This window comes from Rhea americana, unplaced genomic scaffold (assembly GCF_003343005.1).
Source record: "Rhea americana isolate MKP2758 unplaced genomic scaffold, rheAme1 scaffold_10, whole genome shotgun sequence".
In the NCBI taxonomy this organism is placed as follows: domain Eukaryota; kingdom Metazoa; phylum Chordata; class Aves; order Rheiformes; family Rheidae; genus Rhea; species Rhea americana.
The window spans coordinates 6405206-6431127 of NW_028185039.1; the positions used below are offsets into that span (position 1 = coordinate 6405206).

A 25922-nucleotide genomic window follows, 5' to 3' on the forward strand; every position below is an offset into this window, starting at 1 on the left:
CCTCTAAGTTTTCCATGTTGTAACTCTACAGCGTTCTGTAGCGTTGTGTAACTCTCCATGGCTGAGGTCGTCAGTGCCAACAGCTTAAATCTTGGTCTTGCATAAAGTACTTCTCAGTCCAAGAGCTTGTTTAGAATGTGTATAGTAAGAGATATGTTTACAAAGTACACGATATATTTGTTCTATTTCTCACAAGTGTGGTTTTTTGCGCTTTGGGGGGGAAAAAAGCACAAGTCATAAAGCTTTTAAGGATTTAATCGGGATTGGCTTAAAAAACTTAAGAATGTTGTTCTGTTCTACTCAGCTTATTTTTTCCTGTTCAACAAAAATAATTTKTTTTTTTTTTTTTGACACTTGCATTTATATATTTTTTTTTCTTATTGATAACAGGATGTTGCTTTATTGGACAGATTGATTAAAGAGGATGCTGAATCTGGAAAACTGCCTTTGTTGCTTGTGGCCAATGCTGGTAAGTGCTATGAACAAACAATAACAAAAAGCACACTATTTAATGAACACATAAATGTAAAATAAAATATATTTTCTTAAACAGCTTAGTGGTTTCATGTTAAGGAATAGCTTAGTGATTGTACATAATTAGCTGTCCAGAGGGATATTAATGTAACTGATTCAAAATTGGATTGTATTGTTCTGTTTGTCAGTTGATGTATATGACTAAAAGGTGGGGTTGGGGTGGGAAGAGGGAGTTTGTTTATTTTTCGATGAGTCCAAATCTCGTGTTGAAAATCAATTTTACATTAACACTTCTGATTTTTTAATGAGTATGACATCAAATTTAGCTTTAAAAATTATATTTTCCTCTAAATAATTGAACAAAACTCTTGTTGCTCAGACCATGAATAAAATTACTTTAGGTATGAATGAAGTGACTGTTACTTGCTTTGGACTTGCAAAAATATTTATGATATTAATCTTGGTTTCCATTTCTTTAGTTGAAGTCATACTTTGAATGTATTAAAAATCTCTTCAGTTCTTAACTGAGGCTGCTGGATTTTTGAATGTCTAGCATGTAATTTTCCAAGTATTTTAATATATGTTGACCAGCAAAGCATGCATCTTTTAATTTTGTCTAGAGTTCCTATTGTTAATTTATCCACAATAAGCAAGATATAGTGAGCTCTTTTTAAATATCCCCTTTCCTATTCCTGCGTGTGACTTTTTTCAGCAACAGAATGAGAGATCCTCTTCTCCTGTAAAGTCCTAGTTTGCATTGTTATCCTTCGCGACTAACTATTCCTTTTCAACAAAGGGACACCAGGAGCAGGGCACACAGATAAACTTGGGCGACTGAAGGAACTTTGTGAGCAGTACAAGATGTGGCTCCATGTAGAAGGGTATGAAACTTGAGATTTATATTATTATATTAATTTAAAAATCTGACTAATGGATAGCACACAGTTTTATACCTAACAAGCTAGTAGAGCATTATTAAATTTGTCACCATACAAGATACAGATTGTTTTACCTATACAGAAATAACTAACTGAAGTGGTTGTTTCTGCGTAGGTTGCTTTTACTCAGGTAGTAATTTTATTTGTCCTTGCTTTGAAGAGCTTGGAATATGAAAGAAAGAAGACTTACAGGACAATGCAGGAGAGACATTATATGGTGATTATTAAGGAGAAAGGAGGATGGAATGTGGAAGAGAACAGCTTAATGAAGGTTAAGATGACTGCTGCAAGTGCAGTGGGCAGTGTAACAAGGAGGAGGAATAAACCAACAGGAAAAGGAACTGGAACCTGTTAGACAATGTTAATGAAGACTCCTGTGCTTTTAGGTGTTGGTTTGTTTATTTATTTATTTACATGCTGTATATCTCTGGTACAGCATCGGTGCTGAACTATGGGTAGCACTTGGACGGGTGAATTCCCCAAAGGTTGAAATGATAAACTTTTAGGTTGAAATGGATTTTTAGTTTTAGATTACCAATCTCTGAATATTAAATAGCAACATCTACTGCATGGATATTTAAAAAATGAATAAAAATAAATTACCTTTACACAGCAGCATGAAAAATGTAATGTGAAGATTAAAATGCTATGCTTTGATTAAATGTTTAAAAGTGTTAAAATCTTTTTATTTTTCTAGTGTGAATTTGGCAACTCTGGCTTTGGGTTATGTCTCCTCTTCTGTACTGGTATGTTTTACTGTATCTAGCAACCTCATAATGTGCTCTAGATTTTAAGGTCATGATCTAATCAAAGAATATATGATTTCTATTCCCTTTTGTAATAAACTTAAGGCTGCTACGAAATGTGACAGCATGACTCTTACTCTGGGCTCCTGGCTGGGTCTCCCAGCTGTACCTGCTGTGACACTCTACAGACATGAGGATCCTTCTTTGGTATGTTTAACTTCCGTTATTCTTAAGATCTCAAGACTCCAGTTGCAACTGTGGTATAGTGTTTTGTTCTTCATAAGCATCTAAGTAACAATTTGCAAAAGATTATTTAAATTGTGATGCATTCTGTAGTTGGTGAAAATTGGAATGAATGGATGATAATTGGAGGGAGGGGGAGAGAAGCTAATCATTGATTCTTTCTGTTGTCTATTTTCTTTCCTTTTTTTTATTTTTTTTTTAATTTTTTTTTAAGTCCTTAGCAGCAGGGCTTACATCAAGTCAGCCCGTAGAGAAGCTTCGTGCCCTGCCACTCTGGCTCTCCTTGCAGTACTTGGGCCACGATGGGATTGTGGAGAGGATAAAGCACGCCTCACAACTAGTAAGCATGAGCTGGTTGGCACATCGTTTAGCAATATTTTGCTTCTGTGATTATGGATCAAGAAGTATTCTTAAGAATCTTTTTTGTCTGATTTAACAGCTTGAATATCCAAGTAAAAAAAAAAGTTTAGATAGCAATGATAGCACAAGTGATATCCAGGTGGCTGTTGCAGAACACAGTTGTATTCAGGAACACCATTATAATAGCTATTAATGTACTTAATTATTGTGATGCATTGTAGAAGGCTGAACTGGAAATACGGAAATCATTGATGATTTAGCATATTAGTTCATATTGTGTTTAAAAACAAATTATGAAAGCAGAGTAGTAATGTTTGGGGGAAAGGATGTGCTTTAGTTCTTAAATTTCAGATTTTATTATTTTTTTCATGAGAAATAATTTGTCCTTTCAAAACTATATGCTTACACTTTTTTTTTCTATCACTTCTCTTTTTTTCTATTTTAGTTGAAACCTGTTCAGAGAAACACTTATTTTTGTACTCTGCTATACATTGCATTGAAAGGACTGTTAACTATAAACACCTGACAAAAGATTGCAAAACAATTCCTCAAATAGTGACAGATGCACTATTTTGATGTTGAATCCTTATTCATTAAAAGTGAAGGTCCAGTGTAATATGCCATTAAAAAAAAAAAAAAAAAAAGCACTGGTTATTGCCAGTACATTTTTCCTCTTAAATGTGCAGCTGCCTTCAAAATTAAAAGAATGGCAAAGAGGTGGTTTTGTGGGAAATAGAAAGTTTCTGCAGTGGCTAGTGAAGAAGCTATTGGCACGAAAAGACCTAAAGGGTGACAAAATGTCATTAGTCATTAAGATTTCAGGCATCTAAGAGTGATCTTTGTTTCTATAACAGCCTATTAATAGTCTTAGACCACTTTGTAAGAATGTTTTTTCTAATGAAAATAATTTAGGAAGCTGTTACAAACTGCTGTGGTAGCTTTGGAGAAGAATAATTGTTGGTTCTGCTACACACTAGGCTTTGCTTAGTTGACAAAGTTTCAGAGATGTTATCTCAATTCACTGAGATTTTATTTTAACAAAGAGCACTTTATAGCATGTGTTTTACTAAAAATATTCAATATTTTTTCCATTATATTCTAAATATTTATAAATAAGAATTGGGTATGTCACTGACATTTCATAGGGAATTGTTAACATACTGAAATGATAGTGGTGACTAATGTTCATACGAATAATTTTCAACTTCTGAAACTATGTATTTGTGTCTCTTTTCTCCTCCTCCCCCCCACCCTTCTGCTATGATCTTCTAGAGCCAAAGGTTGCTGGAAAACTTGAAAAACCTGGATTTCATTAAAACTTCGGTACAGTTTGCATTTAATACATTGGTTGTACAGCTCAGTCTTGGCTATTAAATAAGAATAACATTGATTCATAAGAACTTATTGAGAAGTTTTATCAAAACATAGCCATTGTTTTGAAGGTGCTTGATATCTTCTTAATTTCAAGCGTTCAATGGAATTGTGCAACTTCATTGTGTGTAACATCTGTTGGCTTCTACATTGTACTTGTCCATTGCTGCATCCTCTTTTACTCAGTCAAGTTGACAGGAAAACATCCAGAAACGTTTTCAGAGGTTGATTTAGTTAAACATATTACTGAACAAATCAGTGTTTTTATGAAGGTAGTTTCTGTAAATCTCTGACTATATACTGACTGCATCTTATCTTGCTGTTGAGATGATATTGTGAGCCCCTGAAATCCATGCACAAAATACTTATCCCAGCTGAGGCTTTTACAGTAGAAATAGTACTTCAGAAATTGCACCTAATGGATTAATTTCTAATTCAGTTTTTGTGAGGGGGTGTCCTATTCAGCAGAGTGGGCTTTTTTTGTTTTGTAACTGACACTTGATATAAATGTATACAACTTAGTTTTCTGCATCAGTAAATATTCCATGGATCATTGAGTGACAATAATCTTTTTTGCAAAAACTGTTTTCCAAAGATCGTACGAGATCTTGGGAGTCTGAATTACTGTAGCGCTTCCTCCTTCTACCTAGATAGATAAATCATGTATTTGCAGGATTGTGAAACATAGCAACAGTTATCTCCAGAAGTGGCCCTGTCCATTTTTCTTGCCTTACCTCAAAGCAGAATCAGTTATGATTTTGTTAGTCCCATTGGAACTCTCTTCAAATTCTCCAGTGGTTCTGGAGCAATCTCTAAGAGAATTTTCTTTAAATTTATTTAGCTGCCCCCCCCCCGAAATTAACATTTTCTTCACTATGGTATATAAATGAGTGTGCTTGTTTCTTGCCTTATAGTATCCAAACTTCAGTTATGCATATCTTAGATCAGTACAGTTCTGCTTAATTAAATAATCATTTACTTCCTGTGTTTGCAGATACATTGACTCATTGACTCCTCCTCTTAGTGGGTTAACTTCTAATACTCAGATAATCTGAGCATTTTTATTGCAGTCTAAATAAAATGTGCTTTGCTCAGTAATCTAAAAGGGTATATTCAATGTTAAATCTCTTATATAAGTATTTTCACACACTTTTTAATTATTATTTTTGAGGTTGAAGATGAACTGAGTTCTCCAGTGGTTGTATTCAAGTTCTTCCAGGACTATGCAAATAGAGGTATGCGATTTACTGGGGGGGGGGGGCAGACCTCTGCATGCTTTTGAAACTGTTAATTTCCAAAATTAATTTGATTAGGTAAATATTATGTAGTACACATTTCTTGTGTAATCTGCTTTTAAAAAAGGCTGTAAATACAGGTCACAATCTAGTGAAAGACTATCATATCATATATATGATAACTTCTTATTCTAAATAAGCTGCAATGTTTTAAATTTTCATAAGTCATTTTCTGCCTCCTTGAGTGGAGAAAGATTTGCGTAGGATTTTGGTCTTGGACTTTCCATACACAGCAAGCTGTGTTTGAGTACACTGATGAGGGAAGATTTTTTTTTTTTTCCTTAATTTTATTCAGGCTTTATGTTTCTTGTATTATTTTAGTGGGTAGGTACAAGGACTGTCTTTGTATTTTATTGTTTACTGTTGCAATAGTTTTAAAAATAGGAGAGCACAATAGGAGCAGCTCTGTAAAACCTGTCGTGGGTATAGCAGCCACAGCACGTGCAGCTCTGAGCGGAACATCCCTGTCTGGACGTGCTGGCCCGGGAAGGTGATCAGTCAGCTGGCCCGTCAGTTATGCCAGAGGTGTTGTGCTGTTTGTATGTGCCCACTCTGAGCATGGGGAAATAGCTGGGTTGAGGCGAAGGACTGCTTTAAAAAAAAAAATCCTGAAATTTCATATTGAGTGTGGATTTTAATTGTCTTTGGATTTTTTTTGTGTTGGGCATGTGGAGGGGTTGTTTTGTTTTTAATCCATTTTGTGGTTGCACTTAAAAGACAAGATTACTCATCTTGATCCAGTGAAATAACTTAAGAGATATTTTTTTATATTGATGCATTTGTTGATAAAAGACCTCAGAGAACTTTACTAGGGAAAAATCACCCACCCAAATTTAAAGCATGTAAAATGTTTAACCATTGACACACATTTTGTGTATGTAATGGGCTTATAAATCCTTAAATAATTTGTTAATTATATAAGAAATTAAATTAGTTATACTGTAACCCTTAAATAACCCTTAAATTATATAACGGGCTTATAGTCCTAAATTATTTTTGTTTATTTTAAAACAGAAAGCAATTATTAAAAATGTAGTTCACCAACACACCAAATTAAATTTTGCAGCTTGCTATTACAGGATGTTTGTTTTGTGAAAACATTGTTTTCTGTTTCTGTAGGGATATTTGAACTTCAACATCTTGAAGTATTTTCTTAGTTGTTCGTAGAATTAATATATCCAACTCTGTTTATTCCTCATATTTGTCATGTTCATCATACCTTTGTAAAAAAAAAAAAAAAAAACCCACCTTATTTTTCTTGAGGTGTGATACATAGTTTAGATGTTTTACATTAAGCTAGGAAATTTAATTGTCTTTTATCTAAATTTTAGGTTGCCTTTTGTTTATTTAATTAAATAAAAATCCACTTCTGTGATTCTTGTATCTTTGGATTCAGATCAAACCCCACATGCTGCACAGGCCTCAACTATTCAGCACCCCCTAATAAGCAATGAAAGACATGTTTATGACACTTTCAATCAGTGGGTAAGAATGGATGTTTTTCTCTTTAGGAAAAAAAAAAGTGATGAGTGTTGAATGTTTCTAGGGGTTCATCAGTAATTACAAAACTAACTTAAACTAGCTTGGTAGTTATTTCTGATTTGTTACCCTTTGCAAAAACTAGTGCGCGTTTTGAATAAAAAGATTAATTTGTTTCTGAAGTGCAGTTGTTTTCACATTTGTGATTATTTTACAAGTTAGTTATTACTGAAATTATTACTGAATCTTGAACTTTTAACAGTTGAAATTTGGGGATGGGAGAGGCTTGCAAGTGTATTTGGAAACTTTAGAATTCTTTAATCAACTTGATATCTCATTGACAATGTCTGTCTATTCATAAAGAGATTTTCTTTTCCAGATCGTAAAAGATTTAATTTTAGAAACGTGCACTTTCAGAGAACTAAGCGCATCACTGTTTTGGAGTAGTTGCTTAGTAATCCTGGCTTACTTCATGTGATGATAGTGTTGAAGAAACTTCTGACTTTTAACATTCATAGCTTGCTTAAAAATGTGAAAACTTCAAGTATATGTCCAACTTTGTTTTACTACCAGCAAGCTAACATACTCTTGCTGCAAGAAATAGCTAGAATTTTGAGAAATTCAGAGAAAACTGTTTAGCATGCAGTTCATCTAAACTCTGGGAACAGTCTAACCTGAATCAGTGACTACAGGAGGTTTGTGCTCTTTGTTTCTTTAACTGTGCTGATTCCTTCAGCTAGGAGAGCAGCTGGCACAGCTGGTTCCTGCCAGTGGAGTCGATGTGGTGGAACTGGAAGATGAAGGCACATGTGTGCGTTTCAGCCCATTAATGACTTCTGCAGGTAACATTCACTTAATTCAACCATTTGTAAAAACGGAATTTGTCATTAAAAGTGTACAACAATCTACTGATATAAAAGTAAGTATGCTGAAGAAACTCTTTACTATATTCTCCCATGGTGAGGATTTTTCTTATCTTGAATTTAAATAGGTTTAGATAAACCTATCTCAGCTTCAGCCTTCTGCCATGCCTTGGCAGCAGTTGCATCAGCTATTCTGCCTGACATAGCCTCACTACATCTGCAGAGACAGACTTTTACTGATTATTTTTAAATTCATTAGGAAAAGCAAGGGGAGGAGCTCTGTTTTTAACAGTTATAAAAAGAAATATCAGGGATGAATCATCCTCATTGTTTCTTCTCTCAGCTGCTTAACTGGTGTTAAGGAGAAGATACTTGACTTTTCTTACACAGGTGTTTAGACACTGGAATGGATCTGGTGTTTAAATATAAGTAATTAACTAGAATTATTTACTAAAGCTCTGGGGGTTTTTTGTAACTACTGATGTGTGTGGGGAGGTGAAGAAGTGATTTATGGAAGGTGTCTTAAACTTGATGTTTAAGCTAGCACCATGTAGATACTTTGTGTAGATTCAGTATATGCACAGAGGAACTTGTTGGGGCTCAGCTGAAGCATGATGTCTCCTTTTAGCTGTGATAACTCTGAGGTGGGGTGAACAGCTAAAACTATCAAAATACCGTGATGCTCACGTGTGAGGATGCTGGTGTACATAGAAAATTAAATTTTAGAGTAATATTACTTAGTGATGCTGTCAGTTCTTGAACAGAGTAGGGGCTAATTCATTATTGGTTTGACTATGGGACAAGAGACTTTTCTGGCACTAGCTGCTGACATAACAACAAAGGGTCTAGCCCTTATTAATTTGTAACATAAGAAAAATCCTTCTTTATACTAGCTTATTTTTCAGAAATTTTTGGCTGTTTTGATGTATCAATGGATAGCTTACTGAAGAAAAGACTTTTATATGTAGATCAAGATAACTTTATACTACTTCTAAGTTATATTAGAATTGGCTTGTAAAGTGGTTTCTTTACAAACAGACGTGTGAATTAAATACAAGTAATCTGTATGTTCGTTCATGTTTATCACCTACTAACATACCAGCTCTTCAGTTTTAGGAACTGAAATACAAGATATTGATCAGTTAGTAGACTGCTTAAAAATGAAGATACCAGTGCTGACAAGTACACTGCAACTGAGAGAGGAATTTGAGCAAGAAGTAAAAAGAACAGTAGGCCTGCTGTATGTTGAAGATCTCAGCTGGCCAGGATTAGGTGTTGTAAGGTAAAGTGCATTAACAGAAAGGAATTCGTGGTCCTTTGAGTAGTGATTTGGATGTATTGTTTGCTGGTTATCTCTTCTTTGCACTCAGTTGAAGCTTTTGAGTGCTATTAAACAAGAAGCCATTTTCTTTATAAGAAAAATACAGAGTAAGCAATGTAAGAAAATGAAGAGCTGTTTTTGCAAAACTAGGGCAACAATTCTAATGCTGGAAGCAGCCTGTGGATCTGTCAGATGGTACTGTAAAATGCAGGTGGATCCTACCGTATATAGCCAAATGTAGCATGTATTTTTATCTTCAGTGGGATTAATTCACTTGCCAAGAAAATCAAGTTTCTATTCTGATCATTTGATCATATAGCCTGTTGGGAAGGCTTCTCTATAATTGGAACAGTCTGTGTATAATCAATATATTACCTAAAAATCCATTGTATTCAGCCAAATTTGCAGCAGGAACCTCCCCACCCAAAATCTCTGCTTACAAATGCTGATAACCTTGTTAATTTAAGCTGTCGTGTTGCTCTCACTTTTTGGTTTCATAGAATATGTTAGTTTGTAGAAACATGCTAGAGGTACAGATCTGTTTATATATTTTTGTATGTATGTTCTGTAAAGTAAAATTACTGTCTTCTGGCTTTTGAAGATACAGCTATCACAGTGATGGGAAGAATGATGACAAACAAGAAAAAGAATTAGAAAAAATTAACACAGAACTTCTGAAAAAACTAAATGAACTGGAATCGGATCTGTTTTTTTCTTTGGGTAACTACACTATTAAATAAACTTAGTTTAAGCTAAGAATCATCTTATTAGCCCTGTTACACTGCAACAGGTTACTTGAACGTAGATTGTTGTGATAAATGTAAAATTACACTGCTGTATAGTTACTCTAAAAACATCTGTAACTTTGTCTCCTCCTTGCCACTATTTCAGTTGGAAAACTTAATGTAAAGCAGGAGGTGTGCTCAGTAGTATGAGCAAGGTGGAGTAGTTGCAGAAATACTTGTGAAAACTGAAGTATGATCAACTTGACCAAAAAGGGTTTCTTTGTCAGAAAGCAGAAAAGCTTCAGTGTTCCCCTTTCTAAAGAATGAGGAGGGGAAGTATCTCCATTGTATGAAATAAGAAAATCAAAGAGGTTTTGGGTGCTGCGCACTAACGAAGAGTAAGTTTTGATGCTGTGCTGAGTGGAACACATCTAAAATGCACTAAAAATGTTAAAATACATACCACACAGGAAAGAGGTCTAAGTTAGTGTTGCTTGTAGTGAAATGCAAATCTCATTCAAAAGCTGTTGGCTGGTTCACTGCGCTTTGTGGCTAGATCAAAAGCTTCAGGTGACTTTTGTGATAATTAGTAGCGCTTTCACTGGTAATAATGTCACAGTGTATTAATTTTGCTTACTCATAGCTCTGATCCTTTCTATTTGGCTTCAAAAGCTGTTCAAGTGCCATAGAACTGTGGAACCAAATAATTGGTAGATGCAAAAAAAAATGTATCAAGCATTTTTAACAGTGCTTTTTGTTCTGTAACTCCTTATCTGTATGAAGTATCAAGTAGTCTTGTTGATTAGATGTGGTTGGTTTTCTTTTCTCTCTTTGAAGACCAACAGAACTGAGCTTTTTATGGCTTGCATAATTTAGACATATGCCAATATTGCACTTAATTCCTGAAGTATGTGGCAAGGGGCATATAAGGGCCTCTGTGCATGTACATGCACACAAACGTGTGCAGTACCTATTTTGATTGAATGCACTTCATACATGACAAATGCTTAATTCCTTTATTCGTAGGTCCAGAATTTGGAGGGGAGAAGAACTGCATTTATATTGGCATGGTAACTGAGGATTTGGATGTGTCCGAGCTAGTTGAAACCATTGCAGCAACAGGCAGAGAAATTGAAGAAAATTCACGAGTATGTATTAATAAATCATAGTATTTCAGCACCTTTTTTTTCATATGGGCTTAAGGACACTCTTGTTCTTTCTAAATTGTACTTGCCAACAACAAACTGTATTAATTACTGTGGAAGTAATGATTTGTGTCCACATAATGAGAACTTTTGTTATAGGAGTATGATATTCTGAGGATATCCTGATTTATGCTCATGCTCCTGTGCTCAGTAATTCTAATGGCAAACTTGCAATTGTACTGAAAATAAGCTCATTCTATTACAGCTGTTTAAGCTGTCAAAAAAGTAGGGGGAGGTGTTCATTATTTGCTGGTGGTGTTTCTCATCATTGCTAAAGGCAGTGGGATTGCGACAGTTTCTATCAGCTATAGGATAAGGCTGTGCCCTAAAATGTGTGGAAATTTTTGAATCAGTAGCTTAGAAACTAGATGTACAAATTATTCATTAAAGTAATAATGCTGACTTTTTTGTACAAGCATTTACTTGATTTATGGTTTACTCATTAATATCCATAGTTTTTGATACCTAGTACAACTCTTATGTGACCTGCACTTTCCCTGCCGCTAAACAGCACTGCAGCGGGAATGAATGGCCACCCTTTCGCACCTCCATCACTGGGCACTTCCTCACCTAAGAAACAAACTGAACTTCAGAAATCCTTTGCATGTTTCTGCCCATGGAAATGTTCACTTCAGCAACAATTTTTTTTCTCTGACAGTGTTTTCTGGAGACTGTTTTCTACCCACTTTTTGAGGGCGAGATATTTGAAAGGTGGATTGGCTGCAGGGTTGTTTCAGTTCTGTAACTGTTGTAGCTGAGTGATTGGGAACTGAATTTTGGAATATGTGCCAGTCTTGAATCCTGAAGCTTCTCAGGAGGAAAAAGGTGGTAGAGGACCTTGGAAAGGCAGAGTCCTTGGCATCCAGCTGGAATAAATCTGTAGTACTATAAAGATCTTACACATTTGATCCAAAAATTGAGAAGCAGAACTAACCTGTGAGAATGAGGCGCTCTCATTTAGATCAGTGATCTTTTGATACAAGAGAGAAACTTTTAGGAGAAAAATGCTCCAGGATCAGCAAGCCTTAAGCATATGTTAGTGTAAAGTACACTAAAAAGGCAGAAATTCAGGATGGAAATATCGTTACTGCAAGAGGAAAACAGTGGCTCTTTCATGTATGTTAACTGCAATTCTGTTGCGTGTGCACAGACATGCATGCACACGTGTGTGCCCCCCTGTAACTAGGGTTACAGGTGAGGTGTTCAGCTTGCTGTGATGATCCTCTCTGCAAATGTAGTGATAGATTTAGAAGAGAGCAGTCAGACCTCTAGAGAAACCAGAAGGATTCCTGCCTGTCTTGCAAGAATTCCTGTGTTGCCTCAGCCCCGGAGAACAGGAGCAGCTTTGCCTTTGTCCCTCTTGTTTTTATCAAGTGGTAGTGGCCCAAGTTGTTTTGCTTTTTGGAGCAAGTGCCTGTTATCTAGGGCCTGCTTGATATTAAAGCCTACATAAACTGCACATATTGGCACTTGTTTTGCACATGACAAAATTGTGGCTTTGTTTTTGGATTTCTTGTTTTTCACAGTTTATCCTCCCTGCAGGCTCTAAATAAGCAGCTTGTTCTTTGCAGTGTTTGAGGTCACTGATGCTTCCTGTGCCACGGGAGTCAGGTTAGCAGTCATACATTAAATTTGAAAAACCTGGCTGAGCCTGTAGCTAGACTGGCAGATTCCAGTTCAGACTTCTTAATAAGACTGTGAGGCTGGTTCAGACCAAGGCACATCTGGAAGTCAAACTGTACCTGATAAAGCTAAAAATTGTTCGATCAGTTTCAGTGCATCTGAGGCACATTTATGTGCTAAATAGTCCTTTGAGAAATTTAGGTGTTAGGCTCATTTCCAAGTAAAAGAAAAATGTGTCATCTCTGTTAAAGGCAGTCTCTCCTCTGGGTATATTTTTTTTAAAACTTAAAAAAAAAATCTGGCTACTGTGTTAAATCTTCAAATCCTGAACCGAAAAGACAGTTTCAAGTCCAAATAATGTATGTATCATTTTTGTTATTTATTAGCTATTGGAAAACATGACTGAAGTTGTTAGAAAAGGGATTCAGGAAGCACAACTTCAGCTTCAGAAAGCAAATGAAGAACGACTTCTGGAAGAGGTAAGGCTATAAAAATTAGTTATTGAGGTAACTTGTAATAACTTGTGACAACATAGAGGGCTTGTTCACCACACAGTGTTCAATTGTGTACTTTACAGGGACTGTTACGACAAATTCCTGTAGTAGGCTCTGTGCTGAACTGGTTTTCTCCATTCCAAGCTTCACCAAAGGGAAGAACATTTAATTTAACGGCAGGTAGGACGAAGTGTATCTGCAGCCATATTCTGCTAAATGTTTCCAATTTTGTACTATAATTCAACAGATTTGCTTGTGCTGATCTGTACATGAGTGACATAATCCACCCTCAGGATGTAAAAGAACAGCCTCTTCACCACTTCTCTAATACCCAATGAGAAAGCCTTCTAAGTTCACTTGCCTAGTTTTCATTTTGTTTTTGCATACTGAATCACATTTAAAAAAAGCTGTATTCAACACTGTCATTTATTAAGAGAGGAATCATTATATGACTTTTGGATCCGCAAAAGCATATATTCTTGGGGACTTACTTATGCTACATTTATAAATGCACAAGCTTGCAGGATAGGCCGTGTTCAAGTCTTAGCACATTCCTTCCATGTATGTGCACGTGTGTCTGCTTGAGAGTGCTTGCAAAGTGTCACTCACCTGTTTTGCTGTGCTACTCAAATGTGAATTCAGCTATCATCTTAACTATTGCTGTACTGATAAAGTACCAGTTTGCAGGCTGAAATAATGAAGCGTCTCATAAAAAGCACGGGCTAAAACTGAGGCCTTATATGAACATGGCTTTGTGGGAGGCAGTAATGAATGGAATTTTTTTTACAGCGTAAAAGAATATTTGTTCTATTTGGATCCATCTATAACTGATGATTGTTTTGATGTGAAAAGATCTCTCTATAGCTTCTACTTCATTCTTGGTGATATACTAGCCTAATGCTCTCTGGAATCATAAACCTTCACTGTAAAAAAGGAAGTCTTAACATTCCCGAACTCAGAAGAATGTCAGATCTAGAACAGTAGCCTCTCTGTGTGTGTTAAAAGAGCCTTTCTTCCTAGCTTTCTGCTGCATTTGGGATCTTCCTCCCTTTTGGATTTTTGATTCACTGACTGGGAGGTTCTTGTGACAGAGAACAGCAAGGTTTCCTTGGGAATTTCTCACCCCACTTGTAGCCACTCGGAGCAGCTGCGTAGCTTGCAGCTAGGGATGTGTCAAGTCTCTAGTAGAGGAAGGGAAAGAAGAATATTGGATTGTAGCAGCATTGTGCAGTGAGTGCCAGGGAGGCTCTGTTCATCTGTCTTGTAGTCTCAATACCCATGTCCCTGGGTGCTCAGAAATCTGCTACCCTGGAGTGGCAGCTTCAGCTCCAAGTTGGCACATGCAGTTTTGGAATTACATATTAAACATAAGCTTGCTACATACCTTTTAAATACAGATGAAAACTTACTAGTTGGTGTTACATGCAGTTTACTACTGCTATGCTTTTATTCCCCACAGGCTCTCTAGAATCCACAGAATCTACATATGTATCCAAAGCCCAAGGGACAGGCACTACTCCACCACCCACGCCTACATCCAGCCTTGCAAAGCGAAGACTTCCTGGTAAGTTTTTTCTCCTTAGTTTTACTCCTAAAAGCTGCTAAAATATTCTGGCCCAAGTACAAATCCAAGTTATGTGGTACAGTAAGATCAGCATGGTCTTCCATGTTACATAGTATTTGGAATTAGAACACTTAAAGTAACTTGAAACTAAGTCCTCCCTTAAAACTTTCATTTAAATTTGGCATGGAACACCACCCTAATCTGTTTTCCCAAAAAGTCCTTCTGTGACTATGGGAGATTTTTATCCCCTGAATTAACAACTGCCTTTGAAGCCTAGAATCTTCCTCATGAATATTACATGAAATAAACAATCTGTGAATCATGAATATTAAAATAAGACTATTGACTTTTAGAAATTAGCAGGTAAACAAGTAATGTATATGGATATATTTCACAGAATGGTTAAGGTTGGAAGGGACCTCTGGAGATCTAGTACAACCCCCCTGCTCAAGCACAGTGAAGCAACTTTGAGCAACTGCATTTCTGTTGCTAGCTAGTATTTTGGAGACAAAGTCATTCTAGGGTGAAAAGCTATTAAATATATGGCATTTTCCTTGTAGTGATATTAGTAATTAATATAGATCTGACTGGCAGGGAAGCTATATTGTTTTAACTTAACACTTATGTCTGGTTGGCTTTCTGCCTAGGATCATCTGTTTCCCACCAGAAATCTTTCCTGAGGGACGATTCTGTTGTGACTTTTTTTACAGTAAAAAAATTTCACTGTGCATGCTGACAATGTGGGTTTTCACCTGAAACTTAACTGAGACTTTGTTTACACATGACAAAATAGCATGGGCTATTTTGACTTGCATATATCTGTAATTGTGAGCAAGTATTTACATTTAGGATGCAAGTTAGCACCAAATAAAATCTATTTCTTTGCAGTTGTAAACTTTGAATATGTTTTTCAAAATATAACTTGTCTATACTACACTTTGCATTTGCTGCCTTACCTAGTACTGTATTCTTGAATTTTTACAGGTCAAAAAATTTTTAAAAGATCTTTAAGAAGTTCTGATGCATTCAGTGAGACTAGCTCAGTGAGTCACTGTGATGACCTGGAGAAGATAGATCAGAGACCCCCTGCTTTCCCTCCCGGTCAAGAACAAGAGCATTTGGATACAGAAAAAACAGAGCAGCAGCGGGAGGCGGCACAGGCAACACACACAGAAACTGACACCATTCAAAGTGACAAATCACCAAATGACTGCGCTAAGGCAGAGGAACAAGGAAGTCAAAGATAAAATCCACACTCTGGCTTTTAGACTTTGCAAGGGAATCACATGCCCTGGGAGGCAGGGTATTAAAGATGCATTTAAAATGTGAACAGTGCCACACACTAGTACAGTAACAACTACTGTAACTTATTAACTGGGATTTTGCACAAATATAAAACTTCTCCCCCAACAGGACAGATTTGTCTTACTATACACTTGTTACAGTTGCTTTAATACGTCAGTATCACCAAAGTAATAGTGCAATTCATTAACTGCGTGAAACATTTGTCAAAAAACTGGCAGTTATGTAACTCCTGTATGATTCTAAGCATAAAAATAGTTGCTAACAAATTGATCAGCCATACACAAAATTAAGCATACAATTGCGCCCAGTAACTGTAAAATGATCTTATTTTATGTGAATATATTTAAAAAAAATCTGTTAATTATTCACCTTTTATATTTAAAATTCAGTTTAACCTCTATTGCAAAAATCTACTTAGGCATACTAGCTGTATTTTGCTTTTTTTACCCTTATACAGAATATTGCCAAACAGTTGTGGTGCAGTGTATATTAAGGATGGATACCTATGTATATACAAGTCACGGAAAAGTACTTTTTCCATCAACCATTTTTTTTTCCTGTCTGTTGTATGAATTGACTCATTCAGCTAAGATCCTAGATACAGTGGGGACTAAGTTACGGAGTTGTAAGCCTTTTAGAAAGCAATAGTGCATGCCTAAATGGCTTCTTGCTTCCACCTCTGAAAGGAATCATTATCATACCATTATTTTTTCCTTTGCACGCCATTTGTAAATCAAATCTTATCAAACGCATTTATATAGTGTAACTGGAGGTTTTTTCTGTTGTGTATTTTTAAAGATACTTGTTAGTAAAGCTTGGAAAACCAACACATTTGTGATGATTCAACACTTCTTTCTTACTTACTTACTTTTGAACAACAGTAACTTAACTATGGTAGAACTTGTACAGATTCAAAGAAATTATATAGGTTAGTTACACTACAGCACAAGTTCATATCATCTCTAGGACTGTTTAATGCACAAGATAATCTTTGACTACATCAAAAACTAAAGTGTAAAAGTCTCTCTTTGTTCCTTACTGAATTATCTTCATCTTAGTCACTTTGCTGCAAGTTTTCTGAGCTTGCAATAGTTTCTTTGGGTAGGGAAACTTTAGGAAAAGCTTTTTTTTTTTCTCCAATGCATCTGATTTTGGGAAAAATCTAAGTCCTACTCCCTCCCCCCACCACCACCCCTGCAGAACTGGAAACAAGTACTGTAACCTGTTTTTTTTTTTTTTTCCCCTCCCAATCCCCCCAAACACATAAATCAATACCATGAAAGCTGCAGTGGTAGCAGGACTTTGATAATCTGAAAGCTTTTTGTTTTTTTTAATTGTACTGTCACCTGACCTGACTTTCAGCTTCTAGATTCTGTGGGGCTGGGAAGGTATAAACAAGCTTAATTTTGCTGTTGGGGTAATTTATGTTAATCTGAGTGCAATTTTTCTAAGTGCAAAAACAATGAAGTTGACTGGTCTTCCTTATCAGTTTCTTTGGTGCAATGAAGTATGTTAATATAAGTAATCTGTTGGGGATAAAATTATCACCATAAAGATTAATTTTTAATGTTTTTATATTTGGAATTGTTAAACCAGTAGTTTTGTTGGAATGAGCTTCATTCTTTAAATACTACCTAAATGTTTCAATAAAGATTCTTCAAATTACTACTCTTGATTTAAGTTACTATTGAAGAAAGTTTCAGTAAGCATTAAGTATAAGCAACCTTTTTTTTTTTTTTTTTGCTTTGTGTAGAAATGTTTTCTAAAAAGGAAAAAAAATCGCCATCATGACTCAATTTCTCAGTACTGCTACCTCTCAATCTATGCTAATCAAAGTGCAGTTTTACAGCAACAGAAACCAAGCAGCTACAATGAAGGCATTTGACAACATGGAGCTATACCTGCAACGAAGCCGTGGTTTTTTAACAGCAGTAATTCTCTCAGTGAGGATGAAGTAGCACTGGGAGTTCACTGAGAACTGAAGTGATGCTACTGCCCAGTGTGGACAAATATAAAAAATATATACAAATGTTAAGACAAATGTAACATGTGGATAGGGCTGGAGAGAGACTTACTTTCTCCTGTATCTTACAACCTTTCAGTTTAAAACAGTTTGGGAAACGAGACTATGACAAGACTATGTTAAATTAGACAAATTATTAACCAATCATGAGGAATGACTTACAGCTCCTGCATGTCTTGGTCCTGGTTTGACGACTGACCCTAGACCTATAGAAACAATGAGAAGGAAAATTCCCCTCCCCCACTAAAAAGGACATTTTTTTCCAGCAATTTACCTAAGAATTCTGCTGCTTAGTAAAACTGTGACTGACTTAGAGTCCAGTTTGAAAGGTTTCTACTGTGCCTGGCTACATCAACTGACATGGCTGCATGTTTAATGCAATTCATTAAGGCTGATCATATCTCACCAGTCACTTGGAAAGACAGAAGTATCTTGAATTAGTCCCAAAAATCAACCAGCTTAGGTTTTGAAAGAAAAAAATGGTTTAAAACAGCAAATGTAAGTTAATTATCAGGTTCAGTTTCAAAGTATTTCATGATCTGGGAAGACCTTGCTAGCACCAAAGCAAAACAGTGAAACCTTACACAGGATTATGTAAAACCAACAGAAAAATCCTCATCAAAGTAGTAATAAGTCAGACATGTAAGTAAGTAGTGCAGAAAAAGCCAAATTTTTCTGCCAAAATAATTTTATTTTGAAAAGCCATTTTTTACCAGAAATACTTTTTTTATATATATATATTTTTTTTTTTTTTTGCACAGCAAATTGCTCTTCTGGCAAGGCTATACTTCCCCAAAACAGTTAGCGTTGATCTCCAGGTTAAATCTTGTCAGAACAAACCTGTTCCCACAACCCTTCTTCATTTTTTTTGTAGATGCGAGGTTTCCTATCAGGAAACAGGGAATGAGATGGAAATGGGTGTTCTTTTAAAAATGTTAATGTAGATCTAATGTGGGAAACAAAATGGGGTGGCTCAGCCAGTGGCGATGTGGAAAGGTTCTGAAAAACAAGATAGTAGCAAGAGCTGTTTAAGATGCAGAATATGAAGTTCTCAATTATTCTTGCTTTTAATAAGATTATTTTCCACCTTTTCCAGCAGTATACTAAGAAAAAATTTAACAGACTATATCCATCTCTGCACTCAACTAGATTAAGAAAAGTTTCAGTTACCTGTAAGAGCTGTTGATCATCTTGTTCCAACCAGAAGTCCACATGTGGGAAAGGCCTCCAAAAATAAGGTCCAATATGTAGTTGTTCCATCTTTGCATCATAAATGTTAGTCAACTGTAGTGACACAGAACAGATTGCAGGGAACCTCAATATTAGACAACTCTCTATATAGAAGAGAGCAAATCCACTTGATCTGAAAGCCCTTAGCTGCAGCTTCTGTCCTAGACCTACTCAGTGCCTGTTCAGCCAGACTTCATTCCTATTCCATTAGGACTAGCCAATTATTCTGACAAAATAACAGTACTGGATTTACACTATTCAAGACATTAAACTTCCCTCTCAACTGTAACAAGAAGCTCAGTATTGGAAAATACTGCTGAGAGGATGCCCATGACCTGAATCTCTTTATGTAAGTTATCCATCCTACTGAAGTCATAACACCATGTGAAAGAACTCTGTGCTTCTAAGCACTGGCCTCGTAGTTGAAAGCTCAGAAGTGGTTTGATCTCCATCACTATCCTTTGCTTCCCTCCCACTGTCTTTCTTACCTCTTTTGTTACTGACAGAAGAGTACCAAAGTATTCTCACATTTGACACCTCACTGCCCCTAACTGGTATTCCACCAAAAATGCTTTTTTTTAAAAAAACTCACCGATGCTCCCATTAAGGTGTGGGCTGAACGCAAATCCTCATCTGGCCCTTTCTCTGGGAACGTTGCAGGGAAAATCTCTGCTGTTTTAACATTCACAGCTGGGAGAAAATAAAACAAAGATAACTAAAGAAACTACCAACTCCTCCAAATCACTTGTTTAAAAAGCCCAGGACCCCAACACTACTAAGTTTCAGGCAAGCAGAAGCAAGTTTTAGAATGTATCAAATACTATCCTTGTATTTTTCAGTACCCCAGACCTCTTAGCCTATGATAGCTTATTTCTACTTATTTTCAGTGTTGTTTTGACAGTACGTCAATACTCTGGATGAAGACTTTCGAGGATACTAAAAGCAATTAGAAAAGAAACAATAAAAGTAAACAGTGAAAAGAAAGTTAAATTCTAACCAAAGGTTACTGCAGAATTTGACATTGGTCAAAATCATAAAGCCAGTTAAATCGAAAAACAAATCTGTTGTTTGCATTTGTACACAAATACTCCCATGTGCGTGTGTCAGGCAGTGGTACCCAAAGAAAAACCTTACTCTGTTTCCATGTACATCTCAAAAAAGCACTCCTTAACTTTTAGAACTGGCTTTACTAGTCATTAAAGGCAAGCTATTTACTATCAGAATTTGAAAAGCAATCCAATTACAAAAAGATAACCGAACTTAACTCACCTATTCCATAAATGATTGGAAAGTGAATATCCTTTTCCTCTCTGTCATTTAGTTCTGTAAGAAAAAACAAGCAAGTACTACCACCTCAAACCCATGACTTTGGATTTCTTTTCTGGGGCATTCATTTTGTTGTATGTATTAAAGAAAAATATACATGAGGTTGAATAAGAAAATATAAAAACCAGGATGCCTGAGGAAAGTCTTGTGTAGGTTGAAAATGAAAAGCATTTTAAGTAAGTGTTCACTCTGAGCCTACAGGTCACGAGGATAAAAATCAAATCAGATAGAGAAGTAATGGTTCCATTTCAATAGAGTGAAATTAAAGGTATGAAGTAGCTCCTATTTTACCAACATTTAACCACATCAAAAAAGTCTTGCGAGTGCTATTTCTTAGCAAAATTATCCATTTCCTAAACGAGATGTGGAAAAAGAAGGGACTTAGAGTAGTGCTTTTTATCTAGTAACATTAGGGACTATTCCGGTCATGTTTTATGAGGAGGCAATTTACAGGGAAAAATAAAAAACTCACAATGCAAAATTTCTATGACACCATGTTTCAAAGATGCAAGTTACCAACTGTGTTAAAATGCAAAGATGGTGGAAATACCATGACCTGAATGCAAGGTAAGGAAGTTATTCCTGCCTTTATGCAGCTTTACATATTATGAATTCATTCAAAACTGCAGGGAGGAAGACCTAACATCAAGAGTCAGCATATTTTCTCAGCTGCCTCTCAAGATATTCATAGACATACAGTCTCCTTCCACAGGACAAAGGAGGTGAAATAAGCCAATAATGATCGCAGGTCCTACCATCAACTGAATTCCAGCAGCACTTGGTAAGGAGAGACATTGCCACTGTGTTGCCTATTTGACACCACTGCACACTCCCAGCAAAAACAAATTAAAACGATTAGTATGTAAGAACTGTACTGCTTTTCCTCACAGAAGAGATAAAGCTGTGCCTGCGAAGAGCCTTGTACTTTGATTTCAATGACTACAGATACTTTAAAAGACAAGGAAACATTTTCTTACCTGTTACGCAGAAAGTCACTAAATGAACATCATCTGGTTGGAGATCAAATGCTCCTACAGCAACAAGGATAGCAGCAATGTATAAAACTGACTGGTGGCAAAGCAGGTGCTGTATATAGACGAGGGGGCATTATCAGTGCTGCGCACTGCAGAGTAGCTGTGCACAGAGTACCTAATGCACTGTTCCTAGAACAGGCAACAGAGCAAAGAGTAGTTTGCAGACATGTTTCAAACTAACTTCTATAAAATAAAGCCACAGCTACTATACATAATAGGAATTTACAAAGAGTAGCCATTTGTAATGGCAAAAGCATGCTAAAAACACGGTATTGTGCCATTTCTTTTACTGATGCTGGTTTAAAGTAGCTGTGGCATCACATACTCTCCATTCGTTTTCTACAAATCTAACAGCTCCTATTTAAATGTATGTTCATAAAATGTTAAATATATAGTGAGCAAACCCCATCTTTCATTAAATGTATTTTAATTCTCCTTCTCACCATCCCACACACCAGAACAAAAATCCTTTTTTTGAACTTCTAATAGGAATAGATTGTTCTTTTAAATGTTACACTATGTGCATGAAAATTGGAAAGCTGAAAAATAACTTATTAACCGAAGTATTTTATCCTGTAGAAAACTCTCACACAACGTACAACACACACAACAGGAATCACTAGATGAGAGGACAACAAGGGTGCATGCCAGGACCTTTGCTGGTTCCCTTTTCCTTTTCCTCCAATCTGTTTATCATCCTTTGCCACCTCTCTCCAACACTGATACGTATCCCTGCCCCTTCCCAATACCAGTGGTGGCCAAGGCCTCTCCACACTGGGAAAGTGTGAACAAATCAGAGCACTTAAAGTGATTAAGCTAATACCTTACATTCCCGATTTGTTTGCAAAGCTCCACAGTGACTTCTTTAGAATACAGATTTCACACAGACACAACATTTTTAATCACTTTCAAACTGTAATTAAATTCCACCACAGACATTAAGAGATGAAATGAATAGTAACTAACAAAGTCACCCACATGCATAGATCTAGACAACGACAAACAAAACACCCAACCAAAATCACACAGTATCTCAGCAGCAGAGCCAGGAATCAAGCCCAGCTGACTGCACTCCAATTCTACACTCTCAAATGTAAGCCATGAACAAATTACCAAGTTAATACCCTCCATCCCACACACTGGCCATATGCAAGCCTCAGAAGTCCAACCCCTCTTCACACCAAGTTCTCAGGAGGAGAAAGCACCCTCCAAAACACATCCAGATTTCTTTTCATAAAGTGATAGGACGTTCAGATTACAATCAAACCTTACCCAAATCCAGTCAGAACTACTTTTTGGATACGAGAGTGGAAAAAACGTGAACTTACTAAGAAGCTGATAAGTAAGTTTTTGTGATAACTGCCTATCATCATTGAAACCTCCAACTAGGTGCACTTCCAGCCTAACAGAGATAGAATAACAGGAAACAGCAATTAAAAAGACACCCCAAAGTAAACAGCTTTACAAAATAATTTCCAGCCCAAAATTGCAAAGCAATTATTCAAGAAGCTTCATTTGTTACAGTCACATGCACCACGTTGATTTGTATTATATTGCAAATTATGGTCAGTAATTCTGTTCTGAACACTCCAGGAATCATTCAGGAAATAGCACAAATAAGGAACTTCAAGAGGCATTTACACACATGCAATTCTGTCTAACCCAGTGGTACCTCCAATGATCAGCGTCTCAGGTTTGGACCTGAATCTAGTAATAATTTTTCGTTTCCCAGCAAAGGGTTAGTTAAGTGTGAAGTAGTTTGCTCCAGCAGCTTCCTCGTAACTATCTTGGGCCACAAGGTTCCTCCCTGAGAAGTGTCTGCGTAAAGACAGTCTTGTTTGTGATCCTTTTAGCCAAACTTCTACAAAAATGACTCGGGACCACATCAGTTGGGGGGTGGGTGGAAACAGGTCTCAAACAAGGAAAAAAAGCCAGAGTGAGCATATACCACCTGACAACCAGGCCATGGTTTAGCATTCCAAAACTGGGCAACCCAAATCATGAGCTTTTAGAGACCATATCATCCAATTTCATTGAGTTTTTGGTCTTATCAAACTACACATGAAAAGATTCCTGCACATCCAGGAAGAATCTTGTTAACTGGATTCTGTTTTGGGAGATTTGCTCGATTTTTCAAATGTGAGGACAAGAAAAATCCCAGATGGATTCTCAGACCCCAAAAGGAGTTTACAAAACCAATAGTCTATGAAGAAAAATAAAATACAAAAGTATCTGTTTGGAAAGTTAAGACACATCTGAAATAGAAGTCACTGAGAGACAGTAAATGTGAAACCTCATAATGGCATTTTTACAGAGACACTACTCAGAGTAGAACCATATTTTAAGCTATTGCTAAAAATTACTCTCAGAATAATCAAGGAAGTAATTTTTATTTCATATACAATCCTTGATCAAAAGATATTTCCTGCACAATTACCCTGAGACCCATATGATCATATTCAAAATTCCCCATCTTACAAACTGCAGTTACTGTTGTAAAAAACTGCACACAAGAAATAAAAGAGCAGAGCTGACCTTCCGTATTCTGTGGTGTTAGAGAAAGATTTTACTGAACTCATGATGAGAGACACTTCAGCTTCTGTGTCTGATCCGTCGCAGTGCGTCAAGCAGGTAGCTCCACTACCTGAGGAAGACAAGAGAAAACAGTTACTTAACTACATAATTGGAGGCTGCTACACTACCTTCATTTAACGCGTCAGCTTACAATGAGCTGTAATTGAGATCTAGATCCGGCACTTCCCCTGCTAAGGACACAGCCTCCAGCAGAAGGGCTGGGCTGACTGAAGGCAGCAGTAACCACCTTATGCACCTCATTACAAAATCAGTACAACTCAGGAATCAGATCAGGTTATGTGGAGGGGTACAAATAACCTCCTACTCAGGATCAGGCAACACCTCCAATGTCAGAAATTCAGGAATGTAGTGAGGGTCCTCACACGAACCAAACCTCTGTTATTACCAAACCTTGCAGGTAGTGCTGGAGATCTAGGATAGTTCCCAACCTAGTAGGACTTTAGCTGTTTCAAGGAAGCACACAAACCCTGTCCAAACAGCTGAATATCAGCCCCTATATATGCAGATGGCCTGGACCTAGTAACTGTCACTACCTGTCGGCCACTAGAGGAGATTAAGTTTGTAACGTGCTGGAGCTTCTGACGCTGAATAAACTAGACTTCCGAAGAAGTCATTTTATTAATATATCACACAGCTTTTTGAGATTCAAGTTTACATAAACATAACTGCAATTTATTTTGTTAATGCAGCATAAACCAATATTGATCCTTGATTCATCACTTCAAATACACAGGTTTTGTTCTGAACATCCTTTAAGGTACCTGTATGTCGGAGCACAACCAAATGACAGGTAGTTGCATCATCTGAGCCAAGAATGGAAACAGAACCTATTTTAAAGGACAGAAACACAGTAAGAACTTTGCTCTCATATGCACTGCTTCAGTAGGGGAAAAAAACAAACAAACAAAAAACAGCAACAATAAAAAAACGTTTTACCTTCCTACATACCATCTTTTGGGCTTGTCACGGCAAATTCTCTCTGCTGGACATATAGGAGACCTCGGGGTTCCACAATTTGAGCAGGCTGACTTCTAAGAAGTTTTGCCTTTTCCTAAAGATAAATGATAATAGAGACTACAGTGGCTGAATTCTCAGGGTCCATTACTTGAGAGAAACATCACCTCTGAAAAGCAAGGGGAGCCAAGTCAGAGAAAAACAAGTCACATTTTGTATTTCAATGTGTTCTGAATTTTTGAGAATTTTTCACTTTCCTGACACCTTAAATCCCATCACTGCAGCCAAAAAGGGAAAAAAAAAAAAAAAACAAATGAACAAAAGTAACACTCAAAGAACAAGCCCTACCCTGCTTTATGGATGATATGGAGGTACAGAAAGGGCTGTATGACGTGCTCCAGACTACAGTGGACAATAATACCAGACCCTAGATGTTAAATCATGACAGGAAACAGATTTCTTCTTCTTTGAAACTTTTGAAATACAAAAGCTTCAGTCTCCTGCTGCCAGTCCAGCGCATTTATCTGGGGGTTATGGAGACGCGGCCGTTTCTCGGCTCCGCGCTGAACCGCCCGGCACGCAGCGGACTTCCCCCGCGGGGCTCGCCGACAAGGTGGCTGCACAGAGCCTCGCCCAGGTTTCCGCAGGAGCCTCGCCCCTGCGCACAGCCGCTCGCCCGCAGAGGCGCCCCGCGGCCTGCGCTGGGAACGCAGCACCGACGCGCCCCAGCCCAGCCGGCCGCGCCCCCCGCAGC

At 37.0% G+C, this 25922-nt stretch overlaps 2 protein-coding genes across 4 annotated transcripts in view; one reads left to right on the top strand and one right to left on the bottom strand.

The window, feature by feature from the left end:
- Positions 1 to 17313, top strand: part of PDXDC1 (pyridoxal dependent decarboxylase domain containing 1) — a 32501-nt gene extending 15188 nt beyond the window's left edge. For both annotated transcript variants that reach the window (XM_085302698.1, XM_085302689.1), the window contains exons 8-23: positions 391 to 469; positions 1271 to 1355; positions 2110 to 2158; positions 2264 to 2365; positions 2616 to 2741; positions 4034 to 4084; positions 5304 to 5367; positions 6824 to 6912; positions 7643 to 7748; positions 8880 to 9051; positions 9692 to 9810; positions 10842 to 10963; positions 13030 to 13122; positions 13221 to 13317; positions 14597 to 14701; positions 15686 to 17313. In XM_085302698.1, the coding sequence (XP_085158824.1) occupies positions 391 to 469; positions 1271 to 1355; positions 2110 to 2158; positions 2264 to 2365; positions 2616 to 2741; positions 4034 to 4084; positions 5304 to 5367; positions 6824 to 6912; positions 7643 to 7748; positions 8880 to 9051; positions 9692 to 9810; positions 10842 to 10963; positions 13030 to 13122; positions 13221 to 13317; positions 14597 to 14701; positions 15686 to 15948 (1722 nt within the window). In that variant the 3' untranslated portion in view covers positions 15949 to 17313. The remainder of the gene's footprint in view (positions 1 to 390; positions 470 to 1270; positions 1356 to 2109; positions 2159 to 2263; positions 2366 to 2615; positions 2742 to 4033; positions 4085 to 5303; positions 5368 to 6823; positions 6913 to 7642; positions 7749 to 8879; positions 9052 to 9691; positions 9811 to 10841; positions 10964 to 13029; positions 13123 to 13220; positions 13318 to 14596; positions 14702 to 15685) is intronic.
- A 1363-nt stretch (positions 17314 to 18676) lies between these two features.
- Positions 18677 to 25325, bottom strand: NTAN1 (N-terminal asparagine amidase). 2 transcript variants are annotated; one of them, XM_085302712.1, is made up of 9 exons: positions 25163 to 25325; positions 24976 to 25041; positions 24155 to 24263; positions 22948 to 23021; positions 21563 to 21616; positions 20529 to 20582; positions 19852 to 19949; positions 19200 to 19313; positions 18677 to 19028 (listed from the first exon to the last, which is right to left on the bottom strand). In XM_085302712.1, exons 3-9 carry the CDS (start codon positions 24196 to 24198, stop codon positions 18849 to 18851), a joined length of 618 nt encoding a protein of 205 aa, XP_085158838.1. In that variant the 5' UTR covers positions 24199 to 24263; positions 24976 to 25041; positions 25163 to 25325; the 3' UTR covers positions 18677 to 18848. The 2 variants fall into 2 exon arrangements, with proteins under 2 accessions (XP_085158838.1, XP_085158848.1); XM_085302722.1 differs by having other exon boundaries at positions 25151 to 25325.
- Between the last annotated feature and the right edge of the window lie 597 nt (positions 25326 to 25922).